The sequence below is a fragment of the Phyllobates terribilis genome, unplaced genomic scaffold, assembly GCF_046119375.1.
Source record: "Phyllobates terribilis strain yellow unplaced genomic scaffold, ASM4611937v1 Scaffold_3__8_contigs__length_932513732, whole genome shotgun sequence".
Classification (NCBI taxonomy): Eukaryota; Metazoa; Chordata; class Amphibia; order Anura; family Dendrobatidae; genus Phyllobates; species Phyllobates terribilis.
The window spans coordinates 770,603,502-770,630,093 of record NW_027362763.1 but is presented as its reverse complement, the minus strand read 5'-3'; the positions used below and the strand labels follow the sequence as shown (position 1 = coordinate 770,630,093).

Sequence of the window (26,592 nt, the reverse complement as noted above, 5' to 3'; positions counted from 1 at the left end):
GATTGTGATCTCCGAGTAACCCCATTTCCCAGGGAGGGCGAGGCGTCAAACTAGCAGTATATGGTACAGTACCCTGACACACTAGCTACTTACTAGCAGTATATGGTACAGTACCCTGACACACTAGCCACTTACTAGCAGTATTTGGTACAGTACCCTGACACACTACACACTTACTATCAGTATACGGTACAGTAGCCTGACACACTAGCCACCTACTAGCAGTATATGGTGCAGTAGCCTGGCACACTAGCCACTTACTAGCAGTATATGGTACAGTACCCTGAAACACTAGCCACTTACTAGCAGTATATGGTACAGTACCCTGACACACTAGCCACTTACTAGCAGTATATGGTACAGTAGCCTGACACACTAGCCACCTACTAGCAGTATATGGTGCAGTAGCCTGGCACACTAGCCACTTACTAGCAGTACATTGTACAGTACCCTGACACACTAGCCACTTAATAGCAGTATATGGTACAGTACCCTGACGCACTAGCCACTTACTAGCAATATATGGTACAGTACCCTGACACACTAGCCACTTACTAGCAGTACATGGTACAGTATCCTGACACACTAGCCACTTACTAGCAGTATATGGTACAGTACCCTGACACACTAGCCACTTACTAGCAGTACATGGTACAGTACCCTGACACACTAGCCACTTACTAGCAGTATATGGTACAGTAGCCTGACACACTAGCCACCTGCTAGCAGTATATGGTGCAGTAGCCTGACACACTAGCCACTTACTAGCAGTATATGGTACAGTACCCTGACACACTAGCCACTTACTAGCAGTACATGGTACAGTACCCTGACACACTAGCCACTTACTAGCAGTATATGGTACAGTAGCCTGACACACTAGCCACCTACTAGCAGTATATGGTGCAGTAGCCTGGCACACTAGCCACCTACTAGCAGTATATGGTACAGTACCCTGACAAACTAGCCACTGACTAGCAGTATATGGTACAGTACCCTGACACACTAGCCACTTACTAGCAGTACATGGTACAGTAGCCTTACACACTAGCCACTGACTAGCAGTACATGGTACAGTAGCCTGCCATGCTAGCCACCCATTAGCAGTATACAGGACTCTTGCCTGGCTATAACAGCTGGTGGGATGCAGATTGCATGACTCTGCTCAGAGTAAATAATATATGGTGAGTGCCGTCCGCCCCCGCACACGGCTGTAGATGGAGATTTAATAGCCGTCGTCTGCACTGAAATGACTTCTCTTAATTGTAAGGATAAAAATACTCTGAGTTTCCTGTGAATTATAAATGACTTGTTGCCGTCTGACCTACATTCGCTGGGATGATAACGCACACACGCTGGGAAAGTTCTATTCCAAGAAATGCCATGCTTCCGCCCTGGTGCAGGGGACATTAGTGTGAATGAGGGCATAAGACTAAACCTGACTCACACTGCTCTCCTAGGACCCTCCAATCTAGGACACCTGTCACTGGAGATGCTATTTTAGGAGGACATTATTCATCTCTGACCTTTCTTTAGTAAAGAAAAGTGAGAACTTGTGGCTCTAAATGTGGAGCATGATGGGCTCTTAATTAGTGTTGAGCCACCCCCGTAGTGTTCGGGTTCGGTTCGGTTCGTCGAACACCGGGATGTTCGAGGAACTGTTCGTCGAACTGTTCGTCGAACACCTTAGAACACCGTCGAACACCGTTAAAACCAATGGCAGGCAAACAAAAACACATAGGAACACATGGAAAACACCTTCAAAGGTGTCCAAAAGCTGACAAACTGCTCAGAAGACGCTTTCTTTAAAAAAGCCGGCCGGCAATTCAGCAGCGGCATACACCGGTACCCGACAATTTAGACATGAAGGAATAGAGCATCACACATAGATTAGATAGATAGAAACATGTCAGTCACATATATATGAAGTACAGTGACAGTGTTGCTTACTGTACTTGTCATTTAGTGTAAAGGATTTATTAAAAAATATAATAGTGTTTTCGTGCACCGTCTCTTTAAAAAAGCCGGCCGGCAATTCAGCAGCGGTACCCGACAATTTATAACAGACAGAATAGAGCTTCACACATAGATTAGATAGATAGAAACATGTCAGTCACATATATATGAAGTACTGTGACAGTGTTGCTTACTGTACTTGTCATTTACTGCAAAGGATTTATTAAAAAAAATAATAGTGTTTTCATGCACCGTCTCTTTAAAAAAGCCGGCCGGCAATTCAGCATCTGTACCTGACAATTTAGAATAGAAGGAATAGAGAATCACACATAGATTAGATAGATAGAAACATGTCAGCCACATATATACGAAGTACAGTGACAGTGTTGCTTACTGTACTTGTCATTTAGTGTAAAGGATTTATTAAAAAATATAATAGTGTTTTCGTGCACCGTCTCTTTAAAAAAGCCGGCCGGCAATTCAGCAGCGGTACCCGACAATTTACAACAGACAGAATAGAGCTTCACACATAAATTAGATAGATAGAAACATGTCAGTCACATATATATGAAGTACTGTGACAGTGTTGCTTACTGTACTTGTCATTTACTGCAAAGGATTTATTAAAAAAAATAATAGTGTTTTCATGCACCGTCTCTTTAAAAAAGCCGGCCGGCAATTCAGCAGCGGCATACACCGGTACCCGACAATTTATAACAGACAGAATAGAGCTTCACACATAGATTAGATAGATAGAAACATGTCAGTCACATATATAATAAGTACAGTGACAGTGTTGGTTACTATACTTGTCATTTAGTATTAAAATAAAGGATTTATTATTAAAAAAAATTGGCGTGGGGTTCCCCGTAATTTTAGTCTCTAGCGGAGGTTAAGCAGACAGCTGGGGCAGATGTTTGAAGCCTGGGAAGGGGGTAATACCCACGGAGCTTCCCAGGCTACTAATATCAGCCCCCAGCTGAATACCTAGCCTTTACTAGCTATTAAAATGGAGGACCCCCCCCAAAAAAATGACGTGGGGTCCCCCCTAATTTAATAGCTAGCAAAGGCTAGGCAGACAGCTGGGGGCTGATATTAATAGCCCAGGAAGGGAGCCATGAATATTGGCCCCCTCCCAGGCTAGAAACACCAGCCGTCAGCCGCCCCAGAAATGGCGCATCCATAGGATGCGCCAATTCTGGCACTTAGCCTCGCTCTTCCACGCTGCCCTGGTGCGGTGGCAGGGGGTAATAGGGTTGGGGTTGATGTCAGCTTATAATGCCAGCTGACATCAAGCCCAGGTTAGTAATGGAGAGGCGTCTATAAGACACCCCCATTACTAACCCCATAGTCAAAGTTAAAAAAAAAACACAAACACCCAGAATAAAGTCCTTTAATTGAAATAAAGACACAATTCTTTATTGTTCTAAATTAAACCATACTTACCATCACGCCCATTCCAGCTGAAGCCAACGATCTCCTGCAATAAAAGAAAAATAATAAAGCAACCTCATCCTTACCTTTCCATGGTTCCCAGGACAGCTTCAGCTCTGCTACATCGAGATGACAGGCTGGACCGCAGCAGAACGCTGCCATCCAGCTTGCCATGCCGCACACACTGAGAAGTGCAGGCATGCTTGCGCTCCTCAGTGTCTGACTGTGATGGCATCCAGATGAGCCGACAATGAACTCGGCTCACCTCATGTACGTCACTGACAGCGTGGGAAAATTCTCCTGCACTCAGCGCTTCAGCGTGAGAATTTTCCCACGCTGTCAGTGACGTGCATGAGGTGAGCCGAGTTCATTGTCGGCTCATCTGGATGCCATCACAGTCAGACACTGAGGAGCGCAAGCATGCCTGCACTTCTCAGTGTGTGCGGCATGGCAAGCTGGATGGCAGCGTTCTGCTGCGGTCCAGCCTGTCATCTCGATGTAGCAGAGCTGAAGCTGTCCTGGGAACCATGGAAAGGTAAGGATGAGGTTGCTTTATTATTTTTCTTTTATTGCAGGAGATCGTTGGCTTCAGCTGGAATGGGCTTGGCGGTAAGTATGGTTTAATGAATGAGCTCACCTCATGCACGTCACTGACAGCGTGGGAAAATTCTCACGCTGAAGCGCTGAGTGCAGGAGAATTTTCCCACGCTGTCAGTGACGTGCATGAGGTGAGCTCATTCATGTCCAATGAACTCAGCTGACCTCATGCACGTCACTGACAGCGTGGGAGAATTCTCACGCTGAAGTGCTGAGTGCAGGAGAATTCTCCCACACTGTCAGTGACGTGCATGAGGTGCGTCGAGTTCATTGGACATGAACTCGTCTCATCTTAATGCCGTCACAGCCTGACACTGAGGAGCGCAAGCATGCCTGCGCTTCTCAGTGTCTGCGGGATGACAGGCTGGATGGCAGCGTTCTGCTGCGGTCCAGCCTGTTATCTCGATGTAGCAGAGCTGAAGCTGTCGTGGGAACCATGGAAAGGTAAGGATGAGGTTGCTTTATTATTTTTCTTTTATTGCAGGAGATCGTTGGCTTCAGCTGGAATGGGCGTGACGGTAAGTATAGTTTAATTTAGAACAATAAAGGAATGTGTCTTTATTTCAATTAAAGGACTTTATTCTGGGTGTTTGTGTTTTCTTTTAACTTTGACTATGGGGTTAGTAATGGGGGTGTCTTATAGACGCCTCTCCATTACTAACCTGGGCTTGATGTCAGCTGGCATTATAAGCTGACATCAACCCCAACCCTATTACCCCCTGCCACCGCACCAGGGCAGCGTGGAAGAGCGAGGCTAAGTGCCAGAATTGGCGCATCCTATGAATGCGCCATTTCTGGGGCGGCTGACGGCTGGTGTTTCTAGCCTGGGAGGGGGCCAATATTCATGGCTCCCTTCCTGGGCTATTAATATCAGCCCCCAGCTGTCTGCCTAGCCTTTGCTAGCTATTAAATTAGGGGGGACCCCACGTCATTTTTTTTGGGGGGTCCCCCATTTTAATAGCTAGTAAAGGCTATGTATTCAGCTGGGGGCTGATATTAGTAGCCTGGGAAGCTCCGTGGGTATTACCCCCTTCCCAGGCTTCAAACATCTGCCCCAGCCGTCTGCTTAACCTCCGCTAGAGCCTAAAATTAAGGGGAACCCCACGCCAATTTTTTTTAATAATAAATCCTTTATTTTAATACTAAATGACAAGTACAGTAACCAACACTGTCACTGTACTTATTATATATGTGACTGACATGTTTCTATCTATCTAATCTATGTGTGAAGCTCTATTCTGTCTGTTATAAATTGTCGGGTACAGATGCTGAATTGCCGGCCGGCTTTTTTAAAGAGACGGTGCACGAAAACACTATTATATTTTTTAATAAATCCTTTACACTAAATGACAAGTACAGTAAGCAACACTGTCACTGTACTTCGTATATATGTGGCTGACATGTTTCTATCTATCTAATCTATGTGTGATTCTCTATTCCTTCTATTCTAAATTGTCGGGTACAGATGCTGAATTGCCGGCCGGCTTTTTTAAAGAGACGGTGCATGAAAACACTATTATTTTTTTTGATAAATCCTTTACACTAAATGACAAGTACAGTAAGCAACACTGTCACTGTACTTCATATATATGTGACTGACATGTTTCTATCTATCTAATCTATGTGTGAAGCTCTATTCTTTCGGTTCTAAATTGTCGGGTACCGGTGTATGCCGCTGCTGAATTGCCGGCTTTTCATGTTTCACTGTGAGCACTGTTCCCATCGATTTGGGCAATCACTGTAATGCCACAACCACCATGGCTGTGGCATTACAGTGAGTGGCAGACAATCCCTGCATGATTGGTGCTCTAAATAGCGCCAAACATGCAGGACACGCTTTTGGTGCACGAACAGTTATCGAACATAACCTCGAACAGCCGAATTTTTTGCAAATCGTTCGGGTTCGTCGAACAACTCGAACACCACCCAAAACAGCTCGAATTTGAGATTGGCGAACAGTTCTAGTCGAACACCGCTCATCTCTACTCTTAATGCCTCCACATAAGTACTTGTGATAAACATGGGCCTTGTATGTGACAGTGAACCGACACGTGATCACGCAGAAAGTCTAAGCTGAGATCAATGATTCAGATGATCATCCTTCCACAGTCTGTGTGAAGTATCCCCCGCATGCATGGATCACGTATAATCTGGGGATGAGACTCGCCAAATTAAATCAGGGGCTGTACAAAAAATAGCACGACTCCCTGATTAGCATTGCAGAGCTGGGTTTCTGGGTACAAATCCAAAGGACAACACTTACATGGAGTTTGTATGTTCTCCCCTTGGGCTTTCTCCCACACTACAAAGATACACTGATAGGGAATTGTAGTCAGCCCCAATGGGGACAGCAATGATGATGTCTGTAAAGCGCTATGGAGTATGATGGCGATATACAGGTGCATGTCACTAAATTAGAATATCATCAAAAAGTTAATTTATTTAAGTTCTTCAATACAAAAAGTGAAACTCATATATTATATAGAGTCATTACAAACAGAGTGATCTATTTCAAGTGTTTATTTCTGTTAATGTTGATGATTATGGCATACAGCCAATGAAAACACAAAAGTTATTATCTCTGTAAATTAAAATAATTAACAAAAACACCTGAAAAGGCTTCCTAAGCTATTAAAAAGGTCCCTTAGTCTGTTTCAGTAGGCTCCACAATCATGTGGAAGACTGCTGGCTTGACAGATGTCCAGAAGGCAGTCACTGACACACTCCACAAGGTCCCAGAGTTCCAATTTTCATTTGGAAATCAAGGTCCCAGAGTCTGGAGGAAGAATGGAGAGGCCACAATCCAAGCTGCTTGAGGTCTAGTGGGAAGTTTCCACAATCAGTGATGGTTTGGGAGCCATGTCATCTGCTGGTGTAGGTACACTGTGTTTTATCAAGACCAAAGTCAGCGCAGCCGTCTACCAGGAAATTTTAGAGCACTTCATGCTTCCCTCTGCCGACAAGCTTTTTGAGATGGAAATTTCATTCTCCAGCAGGACTTGGCCCCTGTCCACACTGCCAAAAGTACCAATACCTGGTTTAAAAACAACAGTATCGCTGTGCTTGATTGGCCAGCAAACTCGCCTGACCTTAACCCCATAGAGAATCTATGGTGTATTGTCAAGAGGAAGATGAGACACAAGACCCAACAATGCAGACGAGCTGAAGGCTGCTATCAAAGCAACCTGGGCTTCCATACCACCTCAGCAGTGCCACAGGCTGATCGCCTCCATGCCACACCACATTGATACAGTAATTGATGCAAAAGGAGCCCCGACCAAGTATTGAGTGCATTTACTGAACATACCTTTCAGTAGGCCAACATTTCGGATTTTAAAAACATTTTTCAAGCTGTTGTTATAAAGTATTCTAATTTACTGAGATAAAGACTTTTGTGTTTTCATTGGCTGTAAGCCATAATCATCAACATTAACAGCAATAAACACTTGAAATAGATCACTCTGTTTGTAGTGACTCTATATAATATATGAGTTTCACTTTTTGTATTGAAGAACTGAAATAAATTAACTTTTTGATGATATTCTAATTTAGTGAGATGCACCTGTATAAGGAGCAGAATAAATATTAATGGGAAAATGAATTGGGCACCTGCCAACTTTGAAAGACAGGAAACATAGTAACATAGGTTGAAAAAAGACCTAGGTCCAATCAAGTTCAACCTGCCTCCCATACTCTGGAAGGCCTCGTTCACACATCATGATATTTTTGGTACTGGAAAAACCAGTACCGGAGATATCCGTGTCTGTGTGTTTGTGTGTTTTATACGTGTAGCAACCATGTGCCACGTCATTATCACACGTACCGGCGCCTGAGAAAAGCCAGCACAGTTTGCACTGACCCCAGGCGTCGGGTGCTGAGTGAAGCTCACATCATTGTTGCGTTATCTCCCTGAGATCACCGTGACCAGGCGACAATGATGGGAATTGTAGTCAACACCTGCAGTGTACATTATATGTAAAATCAAGAATTAAGTAAAAAAAAAAACAGCGTTGGCTCCTGATGATTATTTATAATCATTAGAGGGAAATCTGCCTGCTGGATGCTGATATTACTAGCAAGGGAAAGGTGCCATTAGCCCAAAATGTTCTCTGGCTATTAATAACAACTCACAGCTGTTTGATTAGCATTTACTGGCTAGTTTACAGGGGGACCCCAGAAAAATATTGATGTTTTTATTTAATTCTTGATTTTACACACAATGTACACTGTGGGTGCTGAACACAACTCCCATCATTGTCGTCTGCTCGCGCTGATCGCAGGGAGAGCAGGCGATAATGATGAGAGCTGCCTCCAGCACCCGGTGCCTGGGAACAGCGCAAACTGTACCGCTGACTCCCAGGCCCGATACATGTCACACTGATGACACATGGATGTCATCCTTGTGTCATCAGTGTAGGACTTTTTGCAGCCATTGCTGTGTGCGAAAATTGGACATGTCAGCATGTGGAGCACACGGACACACGGTCCGTGGAAACACACTGACATGTGTGAAAACTGTCATCACATGTACTGGAGACACTGATGTTTGAAGGAGGTGAAGCGCCCCCGGGGCAATGGGGTACTCGGCAGCCGAGCCTATGGATGCTGGGGGGATATGTCACAGTGGCTGGCCCGGTCCGTGGCCCAGGGCGGTCAACCAAAAAGGGGATTGGAACTTGGATAGGAATAAAACTAAAGTAAATAGTTTGTGACGCCACCTGTGGTACCTGGTAAGGTTTACCAGCGCTGCTGCAGACCTCCAGGCGGTGATGGGATGGCAGCTGAGGTGTTTCTGCTCCCCACAGGTGGAGCGGACCCACGGGGAAGGGATGGTGCATAGGGATGCAGGAAGAGAGGGGACCCAGCCGGGTCAGAGGAAGAACAGACACACAAACCAGTGCTAGTTTCAGTACCTTTACTGCGGATGGTAGTCAGGTACAGTCCAGGGTACTTGCTAGAAGGGTGTGCACTTCTGGTCTTGCTCCCCAGTGAGCGGGTGTAAGGCCTCCTTTCTGTACCTTCCTGTCTCTCTCCCTGGAGCTTCTGACCTGCCTGGAACAGGGTCTAGCTCCCTTGATGTTTTTCTCACCCGTCTTGCTTGGCAGCGAGGTCTTTCCCACTGGTTACCACAATCCCTGGACGCTGGGGCCTTCGTGGTACCTAGTCCTCTAAATGTGCGGTATTCACGGGTGGACTGAGGGATATGAAATCCCCCTCAGTATGCCGGATTCCCTACTGGGCATGGAGGTCCCAATAGGCTCGGGCCCGGTGCCCGGCTTGCATCAGGGGACGAACCCTCTGTGGTTCCTCTGTCCCTCATGGCTCTTCTCTTCTCCTTGCCTTCTAGCCCACTCTAGGCTCTCCACTAGCCATACTAGCCTGCAGCTTGGGCCTAGCCTGGCTTTCAGCCACACAGACTTCAGCTTGTCTGGTGCTGCAGCATCGTGTCACACTCAGTGACTGACTTCCTGAACTCCACCCCCCAGTATATATATACCTGACAGGGCTCCATCTAGTGGACTTGGGTGGAGGTGTCTGCATGTATTGGCGCCACTGGGGAGAATCCATCTGTGCAACACCCAGGAGTTCTGTGACAGCCTGCAGCCGCAGGGCATCACAGAGGCCTAACATCTGTGCAATTTTTATTGTACACTAAGTCACATTGGTAACTAGAAATATTGCTCCTAATGAGGCCCATTAGTGTTCTCTCACAGTACAGTACTGCCGCCATGGCCCCCACAGTGCCTGCCACACAGTATAATGCACACACTCACACAGTATGATGCCCCCATAGGCCCACACACATCGGTATATAACACACACATCAGTATATAACACACATCAGTATATAACACACAGAAAACAGTATGTAACGCACACATCAGTATATAACACATACAGTGGGGAGAATAAGTATTTGATACTCTGCCGATTTTGCAAGTTTTCTCACCTACAAAGAATGGAGAGGTGTGCAATTTTTATCGCGTGTACACTTCAACTGTGAGAGATAGAATCTAGAAAAAAATCCCAAAAAATCACATTGTATGATTTTTATATAATTAAATTGCATTTTATTGCATGAAATAAGTATTTCATCACCTAAAACCCTAATTATTTATGTAAAAATCATAGAATGGGATTTTTGGGGATTTTTTTTTAGATTCTGTCTCTCACAGTTGAAGTGTACACGCGATAAAAATTGCACACCTCTCCATTCTTTGTAGGTGAGAAAACTTGCAAAATCGGCAGAGTATCAAATACTTATTTTCCCCACTATACGTCAGTATATAACACACACACATCCATCAGAATATTACACATACATCAGTATATAAAATACACGCACATCAGTATCTAACACACAGATCAATATATGATGGCCCTATGATTCCCCCACACATTATGATGTCCCCAAAATCCACCATACACATTATGATGCCCCCAAAGAACACCCATCCTCAGCATGATGTCCCTTATAGTTCCCCCACGCAGTACAACGCCCCCACACAAGCATCACACATGCCTGTCACAACACTACTAGCTGCTCCTGTAGAGTCTAAAAACCTGCCAAGACCTTTAGGCCATATGGCATTCTAAGGTCACATGATCTGAAGATCCTTGCAGGGCCTTCTGGCTCTATCTAGATGCAATGGTGAAGCAAAGACCTGTCAGCTGTTTGCTTCTCCATTATTTTCAACTGTTTCTGTGTTCTGAAGTCGGGACGTACCTCTGACCTTGTGGGACAGCAGTACAGTTCCCTCTGGATCCAGGATGGTTGAGAGAAATAAATGTTATTTATTTTTTGCAGATGCATATCATATGAACATATACACCAAATAAAATTGTGGTTATAGCACATATGGAACACAAAGATGAACATTTATTAGTATTTTCAGTACACAAAACAAACAATCTTTCTTACGCCCATCTGAAGTCAGCAAGAGAAGCAGAATTATCTGGGTAGATTTGGAAATACATATCACAACCACTAGATGGCGCCAAAGTCTATTTCATGTTTCAAATAAAATTCCATATAAAGTCTATAGTGTCTTCTGCAGTTACAGTAGTTTACATAAGATTTCTTTTATGACAAGTGTCTGCTCCAATGTGACATTCACTGCGTCACATAAGTTCTATTATTAACAACATCACAATAACAGTGTCCTGTTTCTAACATTATTAAGATTTGTGCACTATATAGACAAAAGTATTGGGACATGTTTCCTAGGCCGGGTTCACGGGTTCATTTTTTCCTCATATTTGAAAAACGTACAGTTTGGTTTTTCCTTTTTTTTAGTGCACTGAATCCATTTTTGGTCTGTGTGTCAGTAAAAGTTTCTCCTATCAACTGCACAGTGAAAGACAGCACTGACATGACACAAGATGGCATCAAAGTGCTATCTCTTTAATTAACGAACTCATTCACTTAAATGTGCAACTTGGATCAAAGTTAGACATTTCTCTGCAAAAAGGAAACGTGAAGAAGCACATTGATATACTGTATATATAATTCATACATTACATAGCGATGCACTGGTATATAGAGCTGTATCTCTATGTACTAGTACAAAGTGCATATAATGAAAAGGGACATTATTTAGAAATGTAACCAAAGAAGATTCTCCTATCTTCAGCAATCACATCAGCCTGGGAGCCTGCACAGAGGAGGTATCGCTGTGCCGCAGAAGTGGTGTCGAGACATAGCCCTGACCTCCTGTGACAGTGGGACATCTCCCCCGATTTGGGACAGTCCCACTGGATCAAGGACGGTTGGGAGGTATGGTGGTACTGCAATAGGACACTACTATTATAATAAGTCAGTTCATGATATTTCTTCTATCCTAAAGATTCCACCATTAATGTGAGAGATTTTATTGAAAGTGGAAGCATTTAGGAACCGAAGCAATACATCCATGAAGTGGCACACGAACATTGATGGTCACAATGCATAAAAGTCACCAATACTCTGTTTATGTGTACACTGCAGAGCTCCAAAACTCTTTTGTTATTAACATCAGCACACAAACTGTGCACCTGGATCTTCATGACATAGGTTTCCATTGCCCAAAAGTAGCATGCAAGCCTTGCATCACCAAGCACAATGTCAGGCGTCTGATGGAGTGGTGTAAAGCATGCCGCCACTTTAGAGCAGTGGATATGTCTTCTGTAGTGTGATAAATCTCACTTCTCTACCTAACAGTCTGATTGACAAGTCTGGGTGCATTAACTACTAGAGATGAGCGAACCCAAACTTAAAAGTTTGCGGTTCGTACCGGACAGTTAGTGTCCGATGCTGAATGCCAAACACTGATTTCTACAAGAAGTCCGTTGCAATGTTACAGAGTTCCGGGGGAAGTAAGAGAAAGAGAATTTTTCAAGTTCGGATCCCCATTGTTTTCAATGGGGTTTGGGTTCTGGTTCAAGTTCGGGTACAGTTCTGATACCCGAACCGAACTTTGGAATCCTCCGCTCATCCTTATTAACTGCTTGTCTTAATTGTGCCAACTGAAAGGTTTGTTAGAGAAAGGATAATGCTATGAGGGGTTGGACTAGCCCATGACGTTCCATAGACGGGAAATCTAATTTCTACGACATACCAAGATGTTTTGTACAATTTCATGTGTCTAGCTTTGTGAGAACAGATTGGGGAAGACCCTTTTCTGTTCCTATATGACTGTGCCCCAGTGCACAAAGCAACGTCCATGAAGGCCTGGTTGGGTGAATTTGGTGTGGAAGAACATGAAGGCCCTCACAGAGCGCTGACGTTAACCTCATTCAACACCTTAGAGATGAACTGGAACAGAGTTTGTGAGTCAGGGCCTCATCCTGTGTCTGACCTCACAAATGCTTTTCTGGATGAATAGGTAAAAATTCCCACAGTTATCTCTATATTCATGTAGAAAGTCTTCCCAGAAGAATGGAAGCTGTTATAGTTTTAGAGGAGGCACCAACTCCATATTTATGCCTATGGATTTAGAACGGCATGTCATAAAAGCTCCTGTAGAAGTAATGTGTAGGGGTCCCAATACTTTTTTCCCTGTAATGGACAAATTATTTTTGTATATATTGTTTATATAGAGAGGTTTGTGCCTGTAAACCATTCTTAGGACATAACTGCTTCTTTTGTAGGCAGAAACAGGTGACGCCCCATCAGAAACCAACAGTGAGCCAAGGCCAGCGCCAGCAGAAAATGGCTTGAATCATTCTTCCACATTAACACCGAAGCCGTCATCTCAGGCTGTTCACTGTCAGCCAGCTCCAGGTAGGAATGTTCTGTTATTCCTGTGCCCCATGCTTTTCAATCTACAACAAACTGTATGAAAATGTCAAATTTCAAAATATTAAAAATGGAATTATTTTCTTTTTTTTTTTATACTCACATTAAGTTGTAATTTCTAAGAGTGGAAATAATCTGCCTCTGTAGGAAATAACTGTGATAATGAGACATTTCCTTATTTAGCAAGACAGTCTCATACTTTGGACTAATGGGGTAGACTATTAGATTGGCAGGAGAATTCTTCATAAAAGATGCACAATATAACCTGGTTGTGGTCTTCTTTTCCTAGGTTCAGTGAAAGTTCCTGCTAAAACTGCCCCTGCTGAGGACCTGATATTGAGCGTTTTAACAGGTAAATGATACACTGATATGATCAGAAAAGAATGCTTGAGCTGAAGTCATTCTAAACAGTGGGGAAAATGGGGAATCCTACTTATGTATTATACTCGGAATACCGCACCTTTAGCTAAATTCACACCCAGACTTCAAATTGGAGTCTGAAATCTGGACAATGGTGCAGTATTCCGAATTATAATAAATTAGTACATTTTATTCATTTACATTTAGACCACAAACAATTTACAGGGTTGCATTTGGTTAGGAATTGAAATTTCTCAAAATATAAATTCAGTACCTGTTAACCCCTTGACCGCCGTCTTTAATTCACATCACAACCACTGGATGGTCACACGATATAATAGTATAATAAGGTAAGATAAACAGATCCCGACAGAGTCAAGCAGCAAGGTAAGGAAAGACATATCTGTACATCACTCTATTCCGTCCGGTACCCTTCTTGTTGTAACTCATGCAATAGAACCTTTTTATAAGGTTCTGTTCATTTGGAAATATTACTTACTGTGCAAACATTTTAGAAAGGTGTGGAAAAAATGCTGTAGGAATTCTTTCAAAAATAGAAGTATTAATAGTTCTTTTTATCAATTAATATCTATAATTGGTGTGAACACCTTTTGCCTTCAAAATAGAATCAAAACACCAATTCTTCTAGGTACATTTGCATGCCGTTTTTGAAGGAACTCATCAGGGAGGTTGTTCCAAACATCTTGGAGAACTAACCACAGATCTTCTGTGGATTTAGTCTTGTGAAGAATCCTTCTGTCTCTTCATTTAATCCCAGACAGATTGGATGATGTTGAGATCAGGGCTCTGGGGGGATTTTTGCACAGTACAGTATATAACATTGTAATCGAGAAGTGCAAACATGAGGGGATCACCATCATGATGTTTGCTGGTGTGCAATGCAGGAATGATCCTAACAATGGATTTGATCATTAGTTTAATAGATTCCTTTAACCTAAACTCATTGAGTACAGAAAATTTTTAATACAGGGAAAAAGTACATACTTATTGATATTGCAAAGTCAATATGCAAAAATAAACCAGTTTTCTGGGAAAAAAAAGTTATAAATACATTTCCCTCCATTATGGAGTTTTTAATTGGATGTTTGTTGAGCTAAAAATAATTTTTACAAGGTTTCATTACATTTTTTCGCACCGTTTGCCATCTGCAGCCTCTGTCTATTGCTGAGTGCAGAATGAGTTAACTGAGAATCTTTCAGTGAGCTAATTCTGAAAGGAGAGTTTCTAACTCTTTAAGGAGTTTCTATTTCTGAGCTCCTCATAACTGATTTATGATCGCATCAAAGTTCAGCTTCCCTTTGATGAAACTTGTTGACATAAATTGGCTAAAAGGAGTTCAGAAAAAAAAACTGATAAAATGATTTACACTTACAAACTTTTCCATCAGGAAATCTGACAGATTTTCAGATAACTTATTCTTTAGCCAGCAATAAGACAGGCTAAAGACGGCAAAACAGCAACATTTCTAAACAAGCCCAATTGTAAAAATGATTATTGGACAAAAATACATACATTTAAGTATTTTAAAAAAGCCTCCAAATCTGTCCAAATTATTGCACAAATATGGCAGATGCCATCATTTTTTTACTATTTTCCTACCAGAAGTGGAAGCTCAGACTATTGATGAACTGAAACAACAGAAGACCTTTGTGAAATTACAAAAGAAACATTATAAGGAAATGAAGGATCTTGTTAAAAAACACCATAAGAAAACCACTGACCTGATCAAAGAGCACACCACTAAATACAATGAGATCCAGAACGATTACTTACGGAGGCGGGCAACCCTCGAGAAGACAGCGAGGAGGGACAGCAAAAAGAAGTAAGGAATCTGATGGGGAATCTGGGAGATTGCGGTAGATGATGTCATAGGGGCTGTGAGCAAAATTGGATTTTCATGATTTACCTGCAGAATTACAGATTTCTATAAATGTTGCAGTCCAGGAACACAATGTCCGGTTTGCCTTCTGGACCAATGATAAAACACTGTATATAGCTATTAGGTCACAGCTGGCGGCATGGCCGGCCTTAGGGGTGTGCCACCTGTATGGAGGGATTGGGTGCACCTGCCTTTTCTGCTAGAGGGGGCACTGGACTCTTGTGACATCCACAAAGTGTAATATTTAATGGTGTATTCAGGATTAGAAAAACATTGCTGCCTTCATCCAACAATAGCACCAACCCTGCCTACAGGTCATGTATGGTAGCGTTACACTATTCAACTTCAATAGAGCTGAACTGCAATACCAGGCACAACCTGTATGGCAGAGGTGATGCTGTTTTCGTAAAAGACAACTATGTTTTTCAAATCTTTTAATTGTATAGCCGCATTATATCCACATCGTAGAGCACCTGTGATATACTCCTGTGTTTGGTGTGTTGTGTATGGGTACATCTGCGCAAACACCTTTTTCTGGATAATTTAGAAAGTATTCTTAGACTACCCCCAGGAGCCTCTATGATGTTCTTCATATATTGCAGTACCACCAAATCTGTATTATTTTTACCTGGTGTAAATGTTACTTTTCTTCTGATTCTGGCATTATTTATTTTTTGTTCCTGTGCCTCACTATTCCGGATATATGTCCCCCTCTTCACAGTTTATAAATCTTGTCTTTGTAGCCAACTGGGTGTGGTCTACAAGAAAAACGGTCAAAGGGGCAAGAATGATCTATATATGCACACATAGCTGTTAGATAAATGGTATCCAGCAGAAGGAGCCATGCTTATTTCTTTTACTCACTTATATAGCACCATTAATTACACAGCGCTTTACAGACATTATCATCACTGTCCCCATTGGGGCTCCCAATCTACATTCCCTATCAGTATGTCTTTGGAGTGTGGGAGGAAACTGGAGAACCCAGAGGAAACCCACACAAACATGGGGAGAACATACAAACGCCTTGCAGATGTCGTCCTTGGTGGGATTTAAACCCAGGACCCCAGAGCTGCAAAACAACAGTGCTAACCACTAAGCCACCGTGCTGTCCCATGTATATGTATATATATATACAGTGGTGTGAAAAAGTGTTTGCTCCCTTCCTGATTTCTTATTCTTTTGCATGTTTGTCACACTTAAATGTTTCAGATCACAAAACAAATTTAAATATTAGACAAAGATAACACAAGTAATCACAAAATGCAGTTTTTAAATGAAGGTCTTTATTATTAAACAAAAAAGAAATCCAAATCTACAGGGTCCTGTGTGGAAAAGTGATTGCCCCCCCCCCTCTCCGTAAAACATAAATTAACTGTGGTTTATCACATCTTTGAGAAGCTGAGTTCAATTTCCCCAGCCACACACAAGCCTGATTAGTGCCACAACTGTTCTCAATCAAGAAATCATTGTAATAGGACCTGCCTGATGAATTAAAGTAGACGAAAAGATCCTGCATTTTGTGTTTACTTGTGTTATCTTTGTCTAATATTTAAATTTGTTTTGTGTGACAAACATGCAAAAGTTTAAGAAATTAGGAAGGGGGCAAACACTTTTTCACACCACTGTATATATATTTACAATTTTGTGTATACAGGACAATAGTGCCAAACATACGAATCAGTAATGAAACAAAAACAAAAGAGCAAAATAACTATGAACCAATTAGTTTGACTGAGTGTCGCCTTGTTTTTCTTTTGTTCCTGCGCCTCTCTGTTCCTGAGATATGGCCCTATTTTCCCTGTATGGAAATCTAGTAATTTTAGCCAAGTGGGCATGGTCATCAATTTTCCTCTGTGAGAGTCTTCTTGAAGACCACAAAACCAAAAGACCAAAAAAAAAAACCAGTGCATAAGTCAATGTATCACGTCATAAAAAGATATAAACATCATTAAGCAAAACAATTGGTGTGCAATGGGCGTACAAATAAACGTGAAGAGGGTGCACATCAAAAAGAGTAACAATATAATATAAAATTGTGTATAAAAATTACTGGAGGAGGGGGAGGGAACCTGCTGTGTTATGCAATAGCATATAGCCAATGGCAGGATGTATAAAAGACCTATAAAAGGACCTATAGTATGGTAGATGCAGACCACATAATGCAAATACAAAATAAATGTAAAAGACCAAACAGAACAATGGTAACTTTGTTAAAAGGGTAGAAGTGTCACATGGCACATAGTAGACATAATGGCTGAAAGCATGGTACATACATTGAAATTACAGGTGGCACCCCCGTGAGATGCGCCCACCCAGACGTGTGTTTCGGCGTTGCCCGATGTAGGCGCATTGTCACCCCTTCCTTCCTTGCGATGGGTAACTGGACCCATATATTGGAAATTGTCTCCTGATGAACCCTGACTATCCTATCTGGAGAAAAGCTTCGACACTAGTGATGAGCGAGCACTAAAATGCTTGGGTCGAGCAAATCGTAATGCTCGGGTGCTCGACCCGAGCAAAAAGGCCAATGTAAGTCAATGGGAATCTCAAGCATTTTTCCGGCGGCACCCCCCAGAGGTCTGGAGGGGGCCTAAAAATTGGTCAAATCAATGAAAACAGTGCTCAAATGATATGGGAACAGCATGGGGAAGACCCCTGGAGACATCTATGACTCCCAGGTCACTGCTGTGAACAATGTTGTCAGAGTATTACGCTACTTTTACTGACTGACAATAAAACATACAAAAACAAAGCCAAAATGCATTTTCCGGGAAAAAATGTTAAGAAACATTCTTTCCAGGGTAATAACTTGAATATAAGGCAAAATTAATAGCCAAAACCAAAAATGCTTCTCCACACCTTGGGTTATGTTCACACATAGCGTTTTTGATGCCTTTTTGCACTTTTGCATTGCTTTCAATGGTGAAAAATACATTCACCAGTAAATGTAATGTGTAGTGTGAGAGACATGATCAGACACATCCTGTTTCATTTATGAAGGAGGGACTGTAAAAGTCACAAAGCCTGTTTTTACAAAGCCATCAGGCGTCCACTACTGTTGTTAGAGGGCCAGCGTCGTCCCTCACTATTGTTAGAGGGCCATCAGCCGGATGTGCTTTGTTTTTCCCATTATTAAGGAGTGGGTCTCCTATGCTGTTATTGCGTATGCAGTGACTGCAAGGGCTGCCAAAACTTTGGATGAACCCCAATACCCCTTTGAAGAGACATAGAGGAGGGCCTCAGTAAAAAAAAATTCTCATTATAAAGGAGTGGGTCTCCTATATTGTTATTGCGCAGGCAGTGACTGCAACAGCTGCCAAAAATTTGGATGCACTCCAATACTCCTTTGAAAAGACACAGGGGAGGGCCTCATTAAAAAAAATTGTTCCCATTATTAAGCAGTGGGTCTCCTATAGTGGTAATGCCAATGCAGTGACTGCAAGGGCTGCCTAAAAATTGGACGCACTCCAATACCGCTTTAAAGAGACATAGAGGAGGTCCTCAATAAAAAAAATTGTAACCACTGTTGAGGAGTGGTTCTCCTATACTGGTAATGCCCATGCACTAAGTGCATGAGCTGAAAAGCATTTACTCCTGGGTGGTATACGTGAACATATTGTATAATATACAGAATGTTAGAGGTAGGCCTCTAAAAAAATTTCCTACAAGCATCATAAATACCCTTAAAAAAATTATGTGGGTATTGCATTACGTTCACCCTGGTGATATAGTGGTAGAGGAAGGGGAGAAGGAGGAGGACAACAGAAAATAGACAAAATCAGGAAGCGTATACCCATGTCTGGGTGTGAAGAGGTGCATGAGAATAGATCCCCCCCCCAAAAAAACACTGGATTTGATTTTATGTTCCGCTGCTATCATCCGGTGGTGTTGAGAAATCTAGCCCAATGCAGCCCTTGTTCATTTTAATATGAGTCAGCCTATCAGCATTTTCAGTTGACAGGCGGATGTGCCTATCCATTATAATTCCGCTAAAAACCCGCTCTGACAAAATGCTAGCGGCAGGGCAGGCCAGGACCTCCAAGGCATAGAGAGACAGTTCATGCCACATTTCCAGCTTGGATACCCAATAGTTATAAGGCACAGAGGAATCACGGAGGACGTTGGTACGGTCAGCAACGTACTCCTTCAGCATCTTACAAAACTTTTCCTTCCTTGTGAGACTACCCTGCGCATCAGGGCCTGGGCGCTGGGAGGGACTGAGAAAACTGTCCCAGACCTTTGACAGTGTTCCCCTACCTCTGCTGCATCGTATTTGTGTCTCCCTCACCTGTACTTCTTGGTTGTCCAACAAACTGTGATCTCTGCCGTCAGCATTTTCAGATGGGAATTTTTTAAATAATTCCACAAGGGCCTTCTGGTACTGCATGCAACATTTTAGTAGACCTCTCCGCCGCGGGAAGGAGAGATAGAAAGTTCTACTTGTAGCGTTGGACTAGAAGTGTGACCAACCAGTAATTACTGTCACCCAAAATGTGTACAACGCGAGGGTCACGCGAAAGGCAGTGGAACTTAAACTCAGCCGTGTGTGCCAGACTGCTAACAGGCAAGACTTCCCTGTCCTGACAGAGAGGACGACTGTCTATGCTCTCCTCCTCATCCTCCTCCTCGTTCTCCCTCTCCTCAGGCCATCCACACTGAACAGACGGTATGACAGTTGTGTGGGTAGTACCGTCTGTAGCACAGGAAACCAGCTCTTGTTCCTCATCTTCTTCCTCCTCCTCATTATCAGCCAATCCGCATTGGAATGAGATGAGTCTGGGCTGTGTGGCATCACCCTGTATGGTTCCTTGCTCCATCTCATCATGCTCCACCTGCAATGCCTCCTCTTTAATTGTGAGCAGCGAGTGTTTCAGTAGACAGAGAAGCTGGATGGTGACGCTAATTATGGAGTCATCGCCGCTCACCATCTTGATGGAGTCCTCAAAGTTTTGGAGGACAGCACAGTTGTCTGAAATCCATGCCCACACATCAGCTCTTATGTGCGGAGGCGGACCTGAATAACGACGGGCGTGTTGAAGCTGGTACTCAGCAACTGCCCTCTGCTGCTCACAAATCCTTCCTAATATCTGCAATGTTGAGTTCCAACGCGTGGTGACATCGCACACCAGTCAGTGAGCTGGAAGCTGCAAAAGCTGCTGAAACACGACAAGGGCGGCGGAAGCTGTAGGTGACTTTCAAAAATGGGCACACACATGGTGTACTTTGACAAGCAGCTCAGGCAGATCCAGGTAGGTTTTGAGAAACTGCTGAACCAATAGGTAAGTGTGCAAGTTTGCCTAGCTCTAGAGCCGCCACCAGGTTCTGGTAATTGTCACACACAACCATGCCTGGCTGTAGGTTCAGCGGTGACAGCCACAGATCTGCCTGCTCTTTTACAGCTGTCAACAAATCTGCAACAGTGTGCGATTCGTCACCTAAGCATATTAGCTTCAGCACTGCCTGTTGCCGCTTGGCCGAGGCAGTGATGCAGTGCTTCCAGCTTCCGACTGATGTGGTAATTTCAGAGATGGAGGCTGAGGAGGAGGTGCAGGAGCTGTAGATTGTTGGGGCAACCCTGATTGACCCAGGGCCCGCAATCCTCGGCATCAGGAGGACATGTTCCGTCCCGGGGTCCGACTGGGTCCCGGCTTCCACTATATTAACCCAGTGTGCCATCAGCAAGATGTACAGTCCCTGGCCACAAGCATTTGTCCTTGTGTCTGTGGTTAGGTGGACCTTCCTAGTAACTGCGTTGTTGAGGGCACGGCTAATGTTCTGGGACACGTGCTTGCGAATGGCAGGGACGGCACACCGGGAGAAATAGTGGCTGCTGGGGACCAAGAACCAAGGGAAGGCCGTTGCCATCAGGTTGCAGAAAGATTCCGTCTCCAGGAACCTAAAAGGCAACATTTCAAGTGCAAGCATTTGAGAAATATGGGAATTTGGTAGTGTGGCCCATAGGGCATTGACTGCATATTTGCGCTTGCATTCAAAGGACTGGGGTGAATGCTGTGATGGGACAAGGGCGTGGATGTGGTTGCTGATGGTGGAAGCTGCAAGTGTGCAACGACAGGTGCAGGGCATGAGGCATCTTCGCCTGCGCCATGGACAGGAGATTAGCGTGCACACACAACAGTGGAACAGGCAGTGGTATCACCCACAGACACTGTTTCTGGACCCTGGCATTCGGCCCACCTAGTCGGGTGCTTTGCTGTCATGTGCCTAAGCATGCTGGTGGTGGTCAGGCTGGTAGTTTTACTGATGCTGGCATGGCAGAGGTTGCAAATGGGATTTTTGGGGATATATGGATAGTCTTTAAAAAAGAGCCAGAGTCTGGAAGACCTAACAGTTGGACTGGCGACTAGTGTTGACCCACCCCCGTAGTGTTCGAGTTTGGTTCGGTTCGTCGAACACCCGTATGTTCGACGAACTGTTCGTCGAACTGTTGGACGAACACCTTCGAACACCATTAAAACCAATGGCAGGCAAACAAAAACACATAGCAACACATAGAGAACACATAGAAAACACTTCAAAGGTGTCCAAAAGCTGACAAACTGCTCAGAAGACACAACTAACACATGGAAAAGTGACAAGTACATATAGTCATGCGAAAAGAAAAGAGGTGGAGGAGTAAAAGGAGGGGGAGACACAGATATAGGCATGTCATGCCCTTCTAAAACCAAAAAAGTGCGAAGCCGACACGGCCAGTCCGTTCCTGCCCGTGCGACCTCCGTGTCGCCGTGTTTGTGCCAGAGCTGCGGTGGACCCTGATGGCCAGCCCCCCTCTCCCAATACTGGTGCCTGTCCGCTGGTGGGTCGAGCGAGCCCCCCTGCGGTGGAGGCAGGTCTGAGCTTTTTCATTTAAATTGTCTCTCTAATTTGAATGAGTACACTTTAAATCCTTTTACAAGGATCTATTGGAGGGCAAGTCTGATGCCAGCAGCTGCGGGAATTCCAGCTCCAGTAGCGTCCACTAAAGCTGCTGCAGTTAAAAAGCTTTTATAAGGATTGAGCTTGGCGGTCCACCGCAAGGCGTCCTACCGCCAGTCCCAGCCCCTGTGCCTTGGGGTGCCTCCCGATGCTCTTCACTGAGTATCCCGGGGGCCCGAAGAATTTCCTTTGAAAAAATTAAGTGTCCAAACTACAGGTGGTGTAGCTTGCTTAACAGCTGGGATAATCTGCTGACTAGCAGACACTGCTACTAGGCACACAGTATTTCCTGGGCTAGATGCAGTTAAAAATTTGTAATTAGATACTCTCGTTGGATGCTGAGAAAGCATTCCATAGAGTCTTCTGGCACGCCATATATTATTCTCTTAAAAAGCTTGGGGTAGGGGTCTAGGGGACCTTTTATAGCCAAAATCACAGCCCTGTATCGCAATACGTCACCTAGGCTGAAGATAAATGGAACTGTAGCACCCCGAGGGCTCGGTTGCTACAGAGGTATTGCACCTCACCCAGAGGTGTGATATCTCACGCTCAGGTAAGGATGGAGTGTGGATCAGGACCCCGACACCTGCATGCATTACACCACATTGCCGTGGGGCAGGGCGACCGATATGCCCCTGAGATGGGCACGACAGTCTGGAGTGGAGGGAGGGAACACCGAGGAAGGGGAACCCTGTAGTGCAGGAGCAGGGAGGAAGCAGTTCCTGGGTGCATTGAGAAGGGAGTATAAAAGGTGGGCACCATCTTAGTTAAGTGCAGAGAAGTCTGAGCAGAAGTGACAGGGAGCAGGGGCTCTGCATGAGCTCTGCTCTGGAGGCGGGCCTAGTAACAGAGGCCCAGGCCTGGAAGAGGGAGAAGGAAGGAAGAGGAGCGGAGAAGGCTCCAGGAACGAGGAGCGAAGGGATCCCAGGGGTGCGGACGGGCGAGTCGCCACCGCACGCCCGAATCCACCTGCGTGGAGGGGTCAGGCCAAAGGGGGAGTCCGGTCCCCGAAATTAGTGGAGGCTGGAAACGACCCTCAGCTAGAAACCGGAGGCTGTGACATTTTATGTGGCGCAGCCCCTCGCTACACCTGCTAGGAAGGCACCACATAGGGTCAGGGAAACTGGCGCCAAGTTTACCAAGAGGAGGCCCGAGGCAGCCGGACAGAAGCGTGGTTACTGGTGGGGTAAGAAAGGCCAGAGAAAGGACACACAAAGGGGGTCCTGTGAAGCGCTCCAAAGTTATCTGGGAGTTGGCCGAGCCCCTCACCTGGTGAGCACAGTACGACGTGGGCAGCCGTTACCTGCAGAAGTGGTCTGGATAATAAGAACTGTGAGTAAAAGCCCTGGACTGCATCACTGACTCTGTGTCGTTACAGCTGCTGCCCTGCACCATCACCCACATGCTCCGCATACACTGCCCTGAGACTATACTCCTCCCGTGGGGAGTTATACTACGCTCTGCTGCACCCGCAACACCAGCCTCAGCGGTCTGCCCTGCAGCGGCGGTTCACTCTGACCGCAATCCACGGGTGGCGTAGTCGGACATTTAAACATCAAAACCACATAAATAGTTCCGCCACTGGTTTGACTGCCCTGAGCCACGGAACCGGTCGCCGCCACGGAGACTACAACCGCCAGCATCCACCAAAAAGGGTCCGGCTCCGGGTGTCCCGAGGCCTAGGGGGCGCGTCAGAACATTTTCATCACCTTTCATAATCACCAATGGGACAAGGCAGGGATGTCCTCTGTCCCCTCTCTTATACATCCTAGTGACGGAGCACCTGCTCTCATCAATTCGCCATAACCCCAATATTAGGTGGATTGAGGTTGGAGGCACCGAGTACAAGTGCTCTGCATTTGCTGATGATGTCCTAGTATATATCACTCAATCACATACATCCATCCCTGCTGTTATGGCTGAAATAGATCACTTTGTTACATGGTCAAATTTTAAAATCAATGCAGCGAAGTCTGAGGCCCTCGATGTTTCCCTCCCCAAATCCATACAGGATTCCATCCAGTCCAACTTTCCCTTTGCCTGGCCCTCACAGGGTATCAAATACTTAGGAATTCGTATTCATAGAGACCTCTCCCGTCTATGTTATCTTAATTTTGGGCCCTTTATTGAACAACTCCATACAGACCATGGTTGGCAAGTTAGAACTGTAAGATTCACTACGTGAGTCACTGGTGTTTTGTGGAAAAGCACATGTACACTGTGTTCCAAATTGTTATGCAAAAAGTGTTTAGGAGTGATAAGGTAAGAATTTTTTTGTTTGTCAGTTAAACTCATTGATGGTGATGTGTGTCAGGGCTCTTTATATCACTGTAAGCAATTGCAAACACCTGTGCTAATTAGTTTGGCAGGTGTGTCCTATGAAAGGCAAGACTACTTAAGAAGGCTGTCCCACATTATTAAGCAGCCTACATTTTCTGCCAAAATGGGAAAGAAAAAGGATGTGTCGGCTGCTGAGAAGCAACAAATTGTGGAGTGTTTAGGTCAAGGCATGACTACAATCAACATTGCCAAGACACTTCATCCTGATCATCGCACAATCAAGAAGTATGTAGCTGATTCACAGTACACACGTGTGTGTGCTGATAAGGGCAAATTGAGTACTCTTTCCTACAGGCAATTAAGTCAGGTTAAAAGAGCAGCGGCAAAAAAGCCTTGCCATAGCAGCAGACAAGTTTTTGAAGCTGCTGGTGCCTCCAACGTCCCCCGAACAACAAGATGCAGAGTCCTTCAGAGGTTTGCAGCTGTGCGTAAGCCATCCTGTCGACCTCCTCTATCCACTGTACACAAGCAGAAACGACTCCAGTGGGCCAAACAATACATGAAGACTAGTGTTGAGCCACCCCCGTAGTGTTCGAGTTCGGCTCGGTTCGTCGAACACCCGTGTGTTCGCCGAACTGTTCGTCGAACTGTTCGTCGAACACCTTCGAACACCGTTAAAACCAATGGCAGGCAAACAAAAACACATAGAAACATATAGAAAACAGCTTCAAAGGTGTCCAAAAGCTGACAAACTGCTCAGAAGACACAACTAACACATGGAAAAGTGACAAGTACATATAGTCATGCGAAAAGAAAAGAGGTGGAGGAGTAAAAGGAGGGGGAGACACAGATATAGGCATGTCATGCCCTTCTAAAATCCCAAAAGTGAGAAGCCGACACGTTCAGTCCGCTCCTGCCCGTGCCACCTCCGCGTCGCCGGGTTTGTGCCAGAGCCGCGGTGAACCCTGACGGCCAGCCCCCCTCTCCTAATACTGGTGCCTGTCCGCTGGTGGGTCGAGTGAGCCCCCCTGTGGTGGAGGCTGCTCTAAGCTTTTTAATTTAAATTGTCTCTCTAATTTGAATGAATACACTTTAAATCCATTTACAAGGATCTATTGGAGGGCAAGTCTCATGCCAGCAGCCGCGTAATTCCAGCTCCAGTAGCGTCCACTAAAGCTGCTGCAGTTTAAAAGCTTTTATAAGGATCGAGCTCGGCTGTCCACCGCAAGGCATCCTACTGCCAGTCCTAGCCCCTATGCCTTGGGGTGCCTCCTGATGCTCTTCACTGAGTATCCCGTGGTCCCGAAGCATTTCCTTTGAAAAAATTAAGTGTCCAAACTACAGTTGGTGTAGCTTGCTTAACAGCCGGGATAATCCGCTGACTAGCAGACACTGCTACTAGGCACAAAGTATTTCCTGGGCTAGATGCAGTTAAAAATTTGTAATTAGATACTCTCGTTGGATGCTGAGAAAGCATTCCATAGAGTCTCCTGGCACGCCATATATGATTCTCTTAAAAAGCTTGGGGTAGGGGTCTAGGGGACCCTTTTATAGCCAAAATCACGGCCCTGTATCACAATACGTCACCTAGGCTGAAGATAAATGGAACTGTAGCACCCTGAGGGCTCGGTTGCTACAGAGGTATTGCACCTCACCCAGAGGTGTGATATCTCACTCTCAGGTAAGGATGTAGTGTGGATCAGGACCCGACACCTGCATGCATTACACCACATTGCCGTGGGGCAGGGCGACCAATATGCCCCTGAGATGGGCACGACAGTCCCTGTCCCTGGCTGGAGTGGGGGGAGGGAACACTGAGGAAGGGGAACCCTGTAGTGCAGGAGCAGGGAGG

General features: G+C 44.7%; 1 protein-coding gene across 1 annotated transcript in view; it reads left to right on the top strand.

Moving 5' to 3' along the window:
• Window positions 1-26,592, top strand: part of PLCB1 (phospholipase C beta 1) — a 1,235,601-nt gene that overhangs the window by 1,001,868 nt on the left and 207,141 nt on the right. Inside the window, exons 24-26 of the mRNA XM_073672250.1 lie at window positions 13,117-13,249; window positions 13,554-13,616; window positions 15,248-15,467. Coding sequence (XP_073528351.1) covers window positions 13,117-13,249; window positions 13,554-13,616; window positions 15,248-15,467 — 416 coding nt within the window. The remainder of the gene's footprint in view (window positions 1-13,116; window positions 13,250-13,553; window positions 13,617-15,247; window positions 15,468-26,592) is intronic.